The following is a 14,678-nucleotide window of genomic DNA, read 5'->3' as shown; positions in this document are numbered from 1 at the left end:
CTAAGCCCGCTCCTTTTCTTCCTGAGTTACATGAAGAAGTTGCGAAGGCCTGGAACGCGCCCTACTCTGCGCGTACACGCTCATCTGTGTCGCCTGCATTCTCCTCATTGGACAAGGCGAATGAACGAGGCTACCTCTCTCTGCCGCCAGTGGAACAGGCTATAGCGACCCATCTGTGCCCGCCCTCTGCTGGACGGCGAACTAAACCGGTGTTGCCTTCAAAAGCCTGCCGCATGACGTCGACGCTGCTCGCGCGAATATTCTCCGCCGCTGGGCAAGCCGCGTCAGCGCTACACACCATGGCTACATTGCAGATTTTCCAGGGTGATCTCCTCCGTAAATGGGACGAGGCTGGACCTGATGCTGTCTGCATTGCGGATTTGAGGAGTGCTTCGGACCTCACGCTCCGAGCCACCGAAGCTGCCGCACAAGCCATGGGACGCTGTATGGCTTCCGCCACTGTCGCTGAGAGGCACTTATGGCTGACGCTCACGGAGATGGCCGATTCCGAGCGCATCGCGTTTCTCGACGCCCCGCTGTCTTCCGCTGGCCTCTTTGGTTCTTCTCTCTCCGAGTTCGTAGAGAGATTTACCGAAGCCCAGAAAGCGTCTCAAGCCTTCAAGCACTTCCTTCCGAAGCGCTCTGGTTCCGCAGCGGGTCGAGACAAACGGACCCCGCAAACCGCACAGCCTCAGCCGCCGCCTTCGGCCCCCTCTTCGCAGCAGCCTCAACAGCGCAGCTCGAGACCCCGCTCTCGATCGAGCGCCCGGCGCCCCGCGCCCGAGGATTGTAGTGAAGCCAGAGGTCCCGAAGAAGTCCTAGCCCGCCTAGGAAAGCGCAGGTGTGTGAGTCCCGTTGCGGCCGGCCTCCCACCCAAGCGCCTCGCTGTCTCAGCCCCAAGCTTCGCGGCTGTCCCAGCGTTCTCTGCAAAGCGCAAGCCTGTACAAGTGCCCGCTTGCCTGCACTCAAAAGCCGTTTTTACGGCTACCCAGATATGTCTCGAAAAGAGTGTGTTTTCTGGTGTCCCGGCCACGGCCGATGGTGCTATAAGTGTAGTGTCGATGCCCACTCCTCTGTGCCCATCCATACACATAAGCACAGCCCTGCACCCAGGGCTCGCGCAAATAAAATCGACTCAGGTCGATTGCGCCCCCCACATAGTAAAAGTGCCCACTACTCAGTGCCCACGAACACTATGTCTATCAGATCACAGGCTCTCTGTAAAAACGAGACCTGTGAGCGCGCGCGCTGCTTACACAAGCAGCGCGCCCCAAGCAGTAAATGTGCCCGCTCACAGCCCACATCTACTCGCACACATGAGTCCCACGGCCCTCGCGCAGCCCTCCCTCACTCAGTCAAACACTGTTGTAAGGTCGAGGGCGAGCGCTCCGCCCGCTGTATTAAGCGCGCCCCCCGCCTCAAATGCCGCAGGCATAACGCCTATGTTTGTGAGCCCCGTAGCACCTCTGTCGCACGGCGAACAGAGCGCGCTCTGTATCCGGCCCTTAGCCAACCATGCAGATGCATGGGCAGCGCTTCCAGGGGTTTCGGACTGGGTCTTAGGCATTATAAAGAGAGGCTTCTCGCTACAGTTTTATCGACGCCCTCCGCGCTTCACAGCGCGCGTCGAAACTTCGGTACCGCTGAATGTAGCACACCTACTTCGCGCCGAAATATCAAAACTGATAAGCAAAGGGGCGATAGAGCTTGTTCCCCGAGTTCAAAGCGAACAGGGGATATGCAGCAGATACTTTCTAGTCCCCAAAAAGGACGGCGGTATCAGACCCATTCTGGATCTAAGACGACTGAACAGAGTATTAGTGAAACGCCGTTTCAAAATGCTCACAACCAGCAAAATTCTCGCGCATGTTTGCCGAGAAGACTGGTTCATGTCGATAGATCTGAAGGACGCGTATTTTCAAATACAGATAGCGTCACATCACAGGCGATTCTTGAGATTCGCCTTCGAGGGTCAGACATACCAGTATACAGTCCTGCCTTTCGGCTTGTCCCCGGCACCTCGTACTTTTACGAAATGCATGGACGCAGCGCTCGCTCCTCTCAGACTCAGAGGCATGCGAGTGCTGAACTATTTGGACGACTGGTTGATCCTAGCCCAATCACAATCTCAGCTCATAGAGCACAGAGCCATTTTACTCGATCACCTCGAGAATCTTGGTATCACGGTCAATTAGGCGAAGAGTTCACTGAACCCCAGCCAAACGATTCCGTTTCTGGGTATAGTTCTGGACTCACAGTCTATGACAGCGCGGCTGTCGCCACAGCGCGTGCTGAACATTCAGCGCGCGGCGATGTCTTTCCGCCGCGGCGCTTTCACCCCGCTCAGAAAATTTCAAAGGATGCTGGGTCTCATGGCCTCAGCATCGTCAGTTCTCCGGCTGGGCTTGCTCCGCATGCGCCCGCTGCAGTTCTGGTTGAAAGCGCGGGTTCCGCGCAGAGCGTGGGTGTCCGGTCATTTACGCCTCAAGGTCGATCAGGACTGCGTCACAGCCCTGGTACCTTGGATGGCGAACGACTGGTACCAATCAGGTGTAAGCCTGGGGACTTCCTCGAGGGTGAAGATGGTGTCTACGGACGCATCCACCTCGGGATGGGGAGCGCTGCTCGACGGCAGACCGTCCTTCGGCCTATGGTCGGAACGGGAAAAGCTCCAACACATAAACTGCCTAGAAATGCTGGCAGTGCACAACGCGCTGACGCGTTTTTGTCCCCACATCAAGGACCAACACGTCTTAGTCCGTTCGGACAACATGGCAGTGGTGTCCTACATAAATCGCTAGGGCGGTCTGAATTCCAAACCCCTGTACAGGCTGGCGAAACGCCTCCTGCTATGGGCTCAGCACAACCTACGCTCGCTGAGAGCAGTACATGTGCCCGGGCTGCTAAATGTGGGCCCGGACAGACTGTCCAGGAACAACGTTCCTACGGGCGAATGGTCTCTACACCCACAAACAGTCCGGCTGTTGTGGGAGAGATTCGGCAAAGCGGAGGTGGACCTATTCGCGTCCCACGAAAACGCTCACTGCCCCGCATTCTTTTCAAAGACCGACAGCGCGCTGTCCCAAAGGTGGCCGCGCTGCCCGCTATACGCTTTTCCCCCCGTCTCCCTCCTGCCTCAGTTGTTGGAACGGGTCAGGAAAACGAAATGCCCAGTGCTGCTTGTAGCACCGTTCTGGAAGAACCAGGCATGGTTCCCAGTTCTGATGCAGATAGCAGACATTGCTCCATGGCCAGTGCCGTTGAGGAGAGATCTCCTCTCGCAGGCCAGGGGCTCGATTTGGCACCCACACCCGGAGCTATGGTCCCTTCATGTGTGGGCGCTCAACGGATACCCGTTGGTCTCGCAGAGGGAGTCATGAATACCATCACGGAGGCTAGAGCGCCGTCGACCAGGCAACTCTACGCTTCAAAGTGGTCGGTTTTCTCCGGCTGGTGTACAGCTCGGAGCCTTTCACCCCTCGAATGTGAGGTAACGGAGGTTCTCTCCTTCCTACAAGAGCTGTTGGATAAGGGCAGATCCCCTTCCACGCTCAAAGTGTATGTGGCGGCTATTTCAGCGTTCTCAGGTTCAACGCTGGGTCAGTCACTAGGAAGGAATGATTTAGTCATCCGCTTCCTCAGGGGAGGTAGGAGACTGAATCCACCCAGGCCTCCGTCAGTCCCTATGTGGGACCTTTCTACGGTCCTGGCGACCATGAAAGGTGCCCCTTTCGAGCCTATCCAGTCAATCAGCCTCAAACATTTGTCTTTCAAAACAGTATTTTCGATGGCTCTCGCTTCAGTGAAGCGCATAGGCGATCTGCACGCGCTCTCCGTGAGCCCGACGTGCTTGGAGTTTGGTCCTAATGACTCTAAAGTCATACTCAAACCTAAGCACGGCTATGTGCCGAAATCCCTCAACACGCCTTTTCGGGCTCAGGTCATTTCCCTGGCTGCCCTGCCGGCGTCGAGTGAGGAAGGGGACTCGAGTTTTCTTTGCCCTGTTAGGGCTTTAAGAACTTATATGTCCCGCTCTGCTGCCTTTAGACAGACAGAGCAGCTCTTTGTCTCGTTCAGCGGACGTTCCAAAGGAACGGCTGTTTCGAAACAAAGCCTATCCAGATGGATAGTTGACGCAATAGCGCTGGCTTATACTGCCAAGGGCATTCGATGCCCGTTGGGAGTCAGAGCGCACTCTACGAGAGGCGTTGCCTCCTCGTGGGCTTGGTCCAGCGGGATTTCCTTACAGGATATATGTACGGCGGCAGGCTGGGCCTCTCCGTCTACATTTATCAGGTTTTATAACCTAGAGGTTCCCGCCTTACAGGCTAAGCTTTTGTCGGTGTAATACTATGCCGACTATGCTGGGCTGAACTGTGTAAGACCCACGTTTTCCCACATTAGTGCAGGCTCCCTACCCTGGCTATGTGATGTCATATTCGCGTCTGTGGACATGTCTATATAAGGACGGAGGAATCCCCTCCTGTCTTTAGACTCTCCCTGTGAGGTCATGTTAAGCCTGCAGACGCTACAGTATAGGGAATTAAGGCTTCCCTCCCCTTATTCCCCGACTCTGTGTGAGTCTATCTGGTGATTATGCACTGTATGCCTGAAATGGCTTCCGGTGATCAGTGTTTTTATCCCAGCACGCACGGCGTTTTGCAAGGGGTTCCCGCAGCGTTTTTCAAACGCAGTACGAGAGAACTCTCGTAAGAGAACGTACTCGGTTACTAACGTAACCTCGGTTCTCTCTAGAAGAGGGAACGAGTACTGCGTTCCCTTGCCGTGCGTTTGGTTCACTCTGGTTCGCTTCGGCGATCAAAATCAAGTGAGTCAGCCTTCTCGAGCTCCTTTTATAGAGGTAAGCCACGCCCGTCTCGGCGGGAAGTGGCGAGGAGGGCGCGAAGCGCCCTCATTGGTCTGATGTTGCATCAGCCTGCGCTCGATAGGCTTATGCAGTTGCCGCAGAGCAGCCAATGAGCAGACAAGCCGTCTTGCTTCAGCTGTCTGCTGCTGCCGCAACGCGTTTTACATATATGAAAAATTAAAGGATAATTTTTGCTTCAGTGTTTCGTGAAAAGAGACTTTTCCCGCAGCGTTTTTCAAACGCAGTACTCGTTCCCTCTTCTAGAGAGAACCGAGGTTACGTTAGTAACCGAGTACGTTTTCTCCTAAATTTAAAATGAATGGACTGTGTTAATCCTGACTGTGCTGAGATTGAGTGTGTTTAACCCTCTGGGGACCAAAAACGTGCCCGCGCGTTTTGCTCGTTTTTTTTTTTAGCAATGTAAATTAAGTTCATAATGCTCTGTTAATTTTGAACTTTCATTTTCGTGTTATACATCAATCGATCCTGTTCAGTTTCTATTTTTTTTCTGTGTACTCACAATAAAAATAAAGTGTTTTGCTTTTTGCCAAATAAAGAAAAATTAACATGATGCGAGTTCTGTACTCTCTCTGTCCGTGAACTCCAATTTGAAACGCGTTCGAAAATGATCTGTAACTCCGCGTAACTAAATTCAGTCAAACAGGCAAACATACCCACGGGCATAAAGCTTGAGATCTCATCTTTTAAATGAAGTAATTTATATAAAAAACAAATATTCTTAGCTTCTGTAATCTGTATGAAAAGAGAATGATTCCAGTCGAGCTCATTACGAGCTCATTCACTTTAATTCGTTCACGCCTACTCACGGAGCGCACTATTCACAAGATAATGTGTTAAGCCATCTATGCAAAACAGGTAAACGCCCCCAAGCAAATGCATTAAACGCTTCAAGTTTCATCATTCAGTCACTTGCGCGTTGGGAAGATGGCACGATGCAACACCGGTGCAGAAGCCCTTCAGCTCGTCCTGGATACTTGCGACGAAGAGTCCAGATTTTCATCAGAAGAAGAGCGCGACTACTCTGATGACGACCGTTTGTATTTTGAAGAGCGACTTGATCCAGCCGTGGATAGAATTTCGGATGAGTAAGTATTTAGTCTTACTTGCATTAGTTGACAAGCTATTCAATATAAACATGAAGCTTACATATTATACTGGGAGGACTATTTTCCACTTGCCATCCAGAGTATTGACATTTGATATCTACCTATAGCCTATTCAACACGATCTAATGAAAGTGCATATCTATACCATGAATTTAATATCTCGTACCATTTAATTTTTTTTTTAGTGCATATGCTACGCACTGTAAACCCCTTGGTTAGGAAATTTGTATTTGTATGTGTAAATGATATGTTTAGATCATTATGTATGAAAGCTAGAATTTAGAAATTATTTTAGAAAATAGGCCTAGGTGTTTAGATTATATTTTGACTAGTTTAAATGCTGCCTCATTATCATTAACGATGCATGCTCGCAAATATCAGTTGTAAATGTGTGTAAATGTGCTGAAATGTGTAAATATACCCAGTTAATGAAGTGCGCAAATGTTTGCGGTGTGCCTCTCCGGTAATGGCCCATTGACACGCATATAGGCTTATTGCACGTGTCTAAAATTATGTACATCAGTTATTAATTATAGACTAATGCTACTATAGTTATATTTATGTAATAATATTCTTCAACTTTTTTAAAAGGAATGTAGCTTCATCACTACCTCCGCCTGCAACTCGGAGTGCGCTTAGCAACACAGTCAGAAATCAGAAAGAGTAAGTACATATTTACCCACTATTTTACAGATGTTAGTTCAATTTTGTTTATACTTAGTGTTAATACAATATGAGCCTGTATGACTTTATTATTTATTTTTGGAGATTGGTTGATGATGTTACATATGTTTTGTGTTATCAGCATTGCTAAATGTCCATCCGTTATGCATGTGCTGGAATAGTACTCTGTAAAATATATGATAATAATAGTTTTTAACTTTTTTTTAAAAGGAATGTAGCTTGTTCACTCTCGCCTTCCACTGCAACTCGCAGGACACGCAGCAACGGAAATCAAAAAGAGTAAGTACATATTTATCTACTATTTTTTACCTACTACTGTGGCTTTGCAAAAAATGTGTTATGCATGCACAATATTACAATTATTGATTGGTAATGTTAATAAAAAAGAGCTTTTTTTTTTTTTTTTTATCAACATGCCCTGATAGCCCTGACATGCTGATAGTACTTTGATCAACCTTTATTAACCCTCTGAGGTCTGAGCTGTTTTCTGGGCCCTGGAGGTGTTCTGACATGCTCTGACATTTCTGGTTATTTCTGTTACTTGTGACATTTTCATGGCTAAAGTCTAATTACACTGTATTCAGCACAAACTCTGCTACAATAATATATTAACAGCATGTATGTAAAAGTTTGTAGTTTTGAGATGATGACATTTATGCGTGGTTTGTGAAAATACAAAAAAAAATTCTCACTGAAATAAGGCCATGAAACCCATACTGATTATTTCTTCACAAGACTTTTGAAAATTGTATCACGTAGCCTAGAATATTTGCTCTAAAACAATGTTAAAATCACCCTGACTGCTCATTCAGATAAGACAATATATTGATTTAAAAAATTTACGAAGTGTTTTGTGTGAAAAAGCCTTATGCGAGAGCTCATTAATATGTAAGCTTTTCTCACCTGAGAAAGACAAAGACCCTCTCCTAACGGCCCTATTAGGAGCTATCAGGCCCTGTCATTCTGGGCAACCTTACACAATACTGTAAATGAGGAGATTTAAAAAAGAATGGCTTTTAAATTGTTTGGATTTATTTACAACACAGCATCGTCCAAAGATACACAACAAGTGCAAAAAAGCTCTTATTGAAAACAATGATCCAAAGACAGAGACCTTTGTGCCATTCCTAAAAACATTGTACATACCTTTCATTTCCAAGGTGTTTGATTTACACTTTACCATGTACAGAGACTCATGTGAATGTTGAATTCAGCAGTCCTCAGTGTCATCTGGGCCCTGAAAAAAAAGTGAACATACTGATATCAAGAGAAAGGCCTGCACGATTTTGGGAATAAATTTTAGATTTTTCTGGTTAAAATGGCTTTTTAAAATTCACAGAATACACACACACACACACACACACAAATGTTTCCAACAATATATAATGAACAGTGAACACCAGGTTTGTTGTGCCTTGTAGGCATAAGCTATGCGCAGTGCTGGATAAAATAATAATAACCTATAACAGTATTAATCTTCCAAAAGATTTCAGTAACAACTAAGCTAGAGAAAAATATATTGATTATCATGTTACTTCAAATGTTTCCATTCGTTATGACGATATGAAATGAGATAATAGTAAAAACATGAAGCTGTTTGCTTTTCAAACGCGATCGCGATCCAAAATATGATACATTCAAATGCGATCACGATCCAAAATATGATACATTCAAACGCGATCGCGCTGCAAAATATGATACATTCAAATGCGATCACGATCCAAAATATGATACATTCAAATGCGATCACGATCCAAAATATGATACATTCAAATGCGATCACGATCCAAAATATGATACATTCAAACGCGATCGTGCTCAAATATAAAACATTATGGTTACCATATACATATCTACGTTTGAGCAGATATCCACAAACACAGTAACAGTAAACACGGGTCTAAATATTATAATATTCACCATCTAGCAACAGTTCAACTGCAATGTGAAATTTATGCAACAATAGCAAACTAATATGTAAGAATTTCTTACCTTATCTTTCTTGTCTTCAAATCGCGTTCTTCTTCTTCTGATGTTGTGAAGTCAAGTCACGAGGCTCCACCTGAGAGCGGCATTTCATTCACTTCACCCATACCTCAAACTCGCCGACAACGCAGAAAGGGCCATAATAAAAAGCCTGTACCCAATACTGCTGCAGATGCAATTCTTGGTCTTTTTGAACACATGACTGTTCAATGATAATTGTTTTGTATGAAAAGTTTTTCTGTCCATCGCTGCTACTCTCAAAGTCACATGAGAGAGCAGTGACATGGGTCTTTGTCCACACATACAGAGAAGCTATTGTATCTTCTGGGGGATTTCCGTTGACTGGACAGTCACGCAACTACTGATAAGAGTGTTAAGACATTTGCTGGGATCAGCATCTGCACATGTGATTTGCCTTACAGTAAATATGACGAAAGGTATTCGAATCTGGATTATAAAAGAAAGGAACTGGAGACGGATAAACTGCTCATCCTTGCAATCTCCAGTTCAGGACGCCAGCAGTTCCTGGATGCAAGAAGCTGTATAAGCATAGCTAATATTACTCTGTTAGTCTAAGTACTCTATTATATTCTGTAACAAGTATTCTTTTCATTTTTGATTCTTTTAATAAATATTGCTAAACATTTATTCAAAATCATCTGACTGGAACTTGGAATTTTTGAGTACGTTTTCACCTTTTCTTTCCTGGATCCGGACGATCCCAACCGGGGGAAAACTACAGAGGGTGAGCATGAATTCTGATATGTGAATAATCAGTATGCACTGTTTGATTGATTGATAGCCTAGCCAAAGAGGCAGCTTACGACAGGGTTATTGTTGTATAGCAAACACGGTTGAAGAGTACCTAAAAAGGTAGACTTATACTACGAAGGGGACATTTATTATATTTATAATCTTTATTATCTTTATAATAAAATACGAATTTGTAGAGACTGTTCACCTAACTCTTAAAAGTACGACTAAAGGATAGGCTCTTTAGTTACCGCGGGATTATTTATATGTCCTGATAGGATGTAAAATAATTTGGAACGGTATTTAATCGTATAAACTTTTACAATGTAAATCCAATGTAAGCTCAGGCACGTCTTTCAAACTCGACGAAAAGTGAAGTGAAGTGTTTTGTTGTTGAGGTAATGAGGGCGATCGCGTTCCATGTGGAGATTTGCATGTGAATCTCTTTTGCGCGAGTGGGCGTGGTAAATTAAAAAAATAATTAGGAAGCGTTTGAGAAGCCGGACATCTTGTTGGTTTTATACAAATTACTTAAACAGAGAATATTTGTTTTCGTTTTGAATCCGATCATTTAAAAGTACACACTTAAATGTTTATAAAGGTGTATGGCTCATAAATGTGTGACAAGTATTCGCTGAGTTTTGTTTCAGTTTATAGACGTGCTCAAGAAAAAAAAGTTCACCGCGACGGAGAGGCAGAACGCACACCCTGTTTATTTTCTTTATTTTACAAAAGCACAATGTTTTGATTTGATTGTAAGTGGACACATACAAAAGTAGAAATATCACAGATTCTTTTTTTATATTTCTTTTTTCTGTATGACCATAAATGATGGAGAAATTTAAGTTTATAGTGCTACAATGTGGAGAAAATCCAGCAAAACGCGCCGGCGCGTTTGCCGACCTCAGAGGGTTAACCTTTATTGATATTATTATTTTTATAGGAATGTGCCAAAGAGGGCCAAGACAAACATTCAGACGAGCAACAAGGAGTCCACTCTGTCATGGAAAACAGAGACTGTCATTGATATGGTTCCACAGACTCTGAGATTCCTGCCTGCCCGGGAAGTTGGACCACAGCTGAGTTTAAATTGCTTTGTTTATAGCCGACTGATTATTTTTTTATTTTGCTCACATTTAATTTGCTTAGAGCAACATTTAGAATTTAGAACATTTAGTTCCTCCACACAGAGGAATTACAATAAAACAGATTGAAAAACAAAACCTTTAAATGTCCTCTCATTCTTTCTTCAGGCTGACTCACTTGATGGCCCATTAGCCACTGGGGGGGGGGTGTCTATGTCACAGACAACCTCTTCTGACAAAAAAACGGTCTTACAATGTTTAAATCAATGTATTGTTTTTTGTGAACGATTAGGCAGGATGATTTTCACATCATTTTGAAGCCAGAACTCGAAGCGACAACATCCATTAGTCAAAAGTCTTGTGAACACATATTTCGTATGTGTTTTGTGGTCTTATTTCAGCAACTTTCATTTTTATTTTTTTCAATAACCACGCATAAACATTATTCTCTTAAAAATACAAACATGTACATACATGTTACTTGTATATTATGGTAGCCCCGTTTGTGCTATATAGAGTGAATTTACACCTTTGCCATTATCATGTTTATAAATAACTGAAAAAAGCACAAATGTCAGGGCATGCCAAAACATCCCAAGGGCCCCAAAAACACCTTGGTCCCCAGAGGGATAAAATAAAGGGTGTTAAATGTATATCATGATGTCAAAGTGTGTTTTTCAGTGTGACTATCAGTCCTGCAGTATCACCTTAATGAGGAGCAGCTCATGTGTTCAATCATTTACAGATCTTCATTTATTTCAATAGCTTTGCGTGTAATTTATGTAATAATAGTTATTTTCCTGCATTTTTTTTTTTTTTTTTTTTTTTTTCTATGTACATTTCTGAAATGCACTTTCTGTAAAGCTGCTTTGAAACAATATGTATTGTGAAAAGCGCTATACAAATAAATTTGAATTGAATTGAATTGAATTGAATTTTATTCCATTATGATTATACTTTATGAATTCACAGTGACAGTTTCATGTGAGAGTCAGGTATGATCTTACCACAGTTTCTCCAGTTTACAATGAGGATTCTCCAGTCCAGCAGAGAGCAGCTTCATTCCTGAGTCTCCTAGTTTATTCTTAGACAGATGCAGTTGTCTCAGGTGTGAGGGGTTTGATCTCAGAGCTGAAGCCAGAGCAGTACAACCTTCATCTGTGACACCACAATAACTCAACCTATAGAGAACAATGGCACACTCTTCACTCTCTCAGATCAAAACAGAAATCTTTGTTTTTCTTAAATCTGTTTATAATTTGTGCAATATTTATTTTTAAAACAATGAATTCAATATATCAGTGAGTTTAACTGTTATTATAAGAGATTATGTCTCTATGTAAGGGAGAAAGATTATATAAAACTGATCAAATGTAATACATTAATGCTGCACAATTAATCATATTGCAATGTCAAGCCTATGCGATTATATGACGCAAAATGCTGCGATTTTATGAAATAAATAAATGTGTGGACATTAGGGGTAGAACGGTACATGTATTCGTACTGAACCAAAACGGTATGGGCGTCACGGTTCGGTGCATGAATATATACAGAGAATACACGGTATAAAATTAAATAAAACTTGCATGCAAATTATGTAATGCGGAACTACTTGTTAGATACGCGGGTTCTTTAGGGACACCTAATCTGTTGCAACGCTTTAGCTCTGAAGCTCCGTGGCTATAATGAACAGGCTGCGATGTCAAGATTGCAATGCTGGAATATGTTGTTTGTGTGTGTGTGTGTGTGTGTGTGTGTGTGTGTGTGTGTCTGTGTGTGTCTGTGTGTGTGAGAGGCGTGGGCGCGATTGAACAGTGGAAACATAAAAACATACTCCGTCATTTTGTTCATACAGGACATCATTTAAACTGCAAAGTGTTTACTTGTATTTGTGTACACTCGCAATAAAACACAACATTGTGCTTTTGTCAAACTGTAAACTCTTGCCAAACTATAACCTACAACTGTCACCCAACCAAAATCACTCACTCACTCACACATACACACTGTTTAAAAGCAAAAAATATTTATCCAACCCCATTTAAAACTACGCAGTCTTTGGGTGCCAACTTTTGGACATTCATCATATTGCATTGGTTTTCATTTCTTGTTCTCAAACAGAGGACTGATCCGTTTATTTTTAAGTTACATATTCTACATTGATTAAAAAATAAAATCAAATATGTTTTTAATGGTAGTATTATTTCATACAGATATAAATTATTTATAATTCAGATGAGAATAAAGTTAGTGTTAATTAAAATTTGAAGGAAAACAATTATATTGATTTTAAAGTCATTCAGGTACAATTACCAAACATATCTCAAGGACTTTTTGTCTTTTTATTAATTTAATTAATAAACTAATTATATAAAACTATTGTCAATGCACTACAAATAAACTGGTTCTATGCCTTTACTTTATTAATAAAACTTCTAAAAAAATACAAGGCTTAAGACATTTATTTTCCTTTGGTGGTACAGCCTGAGACATGCACAATAAAAAAAAATTGCCTTCTCCATTTTTGCTTTGCTTTTCCCTCCATTGTACCGAACTCGTACCGAACCGTGATGTCTGAACTGAGGTATGAACCGAACCATGACTTCTGTGTACCGTTCCACCCCTAGTGGACATGACAACCCATTCTCTCTGAGAGCTGTTTGCACATTTTCTACACTGCTAATAAAAAGAAGACCAGTCAGTTTCAGTTTAGGCAGTGGCACCTGTGGCGCGTATGATCACGCCGTGACTCTCTCCGGTGTGCAGTGCGGAGAACCGGTGAAGATGATGCCGAGAACACGGACACTGAACTGGTGGCCAGAAACAATTCTACCTCTGTTATATGGTGATATTTTGTCTATAAGAGAACCGACACTGAGCAGAGAGAGCAGGGCTGCCAACTCTCACTCATTCAGCGTGAGACTCACGCAATCGACAGTTTTCACACGCTCTCACGCCACACACACACACACACACATTTTCTCACGCCGAGAAAAATCTCGAAGCAAAGAGGACACTGACACCGACTAGACAGAGCAGGATTCTTATGATAGGAAACAAATCATCAGCTTTCAGATTCTGTAAATGTTATTACTAAATTCAAACAACAGCGTTTTGCCACTTGTAAATGTGACGTGACAGATCGTGGTCATGAACCGAACATCTCTTACTCTTTACTAGTTAATAGTAAATAATCACGAATGAACAATAGGTGTGTTGAAAGACACAGTACAACTTACCGAAATGTTTTGAATTGAAATCGTGAAATTTGTGTCAAGCTATAATAAAAACAGTAGCATACCAGTCATTGTACCATGTAAACATTGTAACATGTTGTCACTAAACTTCTGTTTAGTTGCCAAATGTTTTGACAATTACAATACACATCCTGCTTAAAGGTGCTCTAAGTCATGCGACGCGTTTTTTAGGCCAAAACATATTTTGTCACATACAGCAAACATCTCCTCACTATCCGCTAGCTACCTGTCCCCTGAACACACTGTAAAAAAACGAGGTCTCTCTAGACACCACAGACTCCACAAACGGCAACAAAAACAAACTGGGCTCACCCGCACCACGAAACATAATAAACAGAGTTCCAGCCAATAACCGACAAGAAGTATTGGAGGGTGGGGTTTGGGGGGTTAGTGCACGTGCACGTGAAGGGGGTGTGGAGGAGAGAGAACAGAGAAGCATGAAGAGGGAAGTTTGAATTATGGCCGACACATGACCAAAGAGACGACGTTCCGATGAACAAATTGCAAAGAAGAGGGACAAGGATAAGGGACAATGATAAGGAACGCGCGAAGTCCCGAATTTACATCGGAAAAACCTTTGAAAGGTGGCGAGAACTCCGCCGGCAGAAGGGATTCCAATCCGACATAGTTGCTCTGTTTTTGCAGAACAGGTAAATCCATTTTTCTTTCTAAACTGACGTTCATGTTCGCCAAACCAACACAAGGATGTGTCACGGTTCATGAATTCACTGACTCCTTCTCGCGCTGTGTTTGTGTGTGTGTGTGTGTGTGTGGGCGTGGTCGCTGATCAGCCGCTGATTGTCATCAGCGCCAGCTGATTCTGATCAGCGATCTCTATTTAAGCTCATTGTCTTTCGTCTTGTGTTTGTCAGATCGTTGTGGGATTTTCCCTTGTGTAGTGTGTCTTCGTTTGGTG

General features: G+C 43.3%; 1 protein-coding gene across 2 annotated transcripts in view; it reads right to left on the bottom strand.

The window, feature by feature from the left end:
- Positions 1 to 14,678, bottom strand: part of LOC311091369 (protein NLRC3-like) — a 63,138-nt gene that overhangs the window by 21,169 nt on the left and 27,291 nt on the right. The window contains exon 7 of one of the 2 annotated variants that reach the window (XM_084127298.1): positions 11,510 to 11,683. In XM_084127298.1, coding sequence (XP_083983424.1) covers positions 11,510 to 11,683 — 174 coding nt within the window. Of the gene's footprint in view, positions 1 to 11,332; positions 11,684 to 14,678 lie in introns of those variants that run through there. The other variant, XM_084127299.1, reaches the window with a different exon arrangement.

The sequence above is a fragment of the Abramis brama genome, assembly GCF_963993115.1.
Source record: "Abramis brama genome assembly, chromosome: 10".
Classification (NCBI taxonomy): Eukaryota; Metazoa; Chordata; class Actinopteri; order Cypriniformes; family Leuciscidae; genus Abramis; species Abramis brama.
This window is presented reverse-complemented; position numbering and strand designations above follow the sequence as displayed.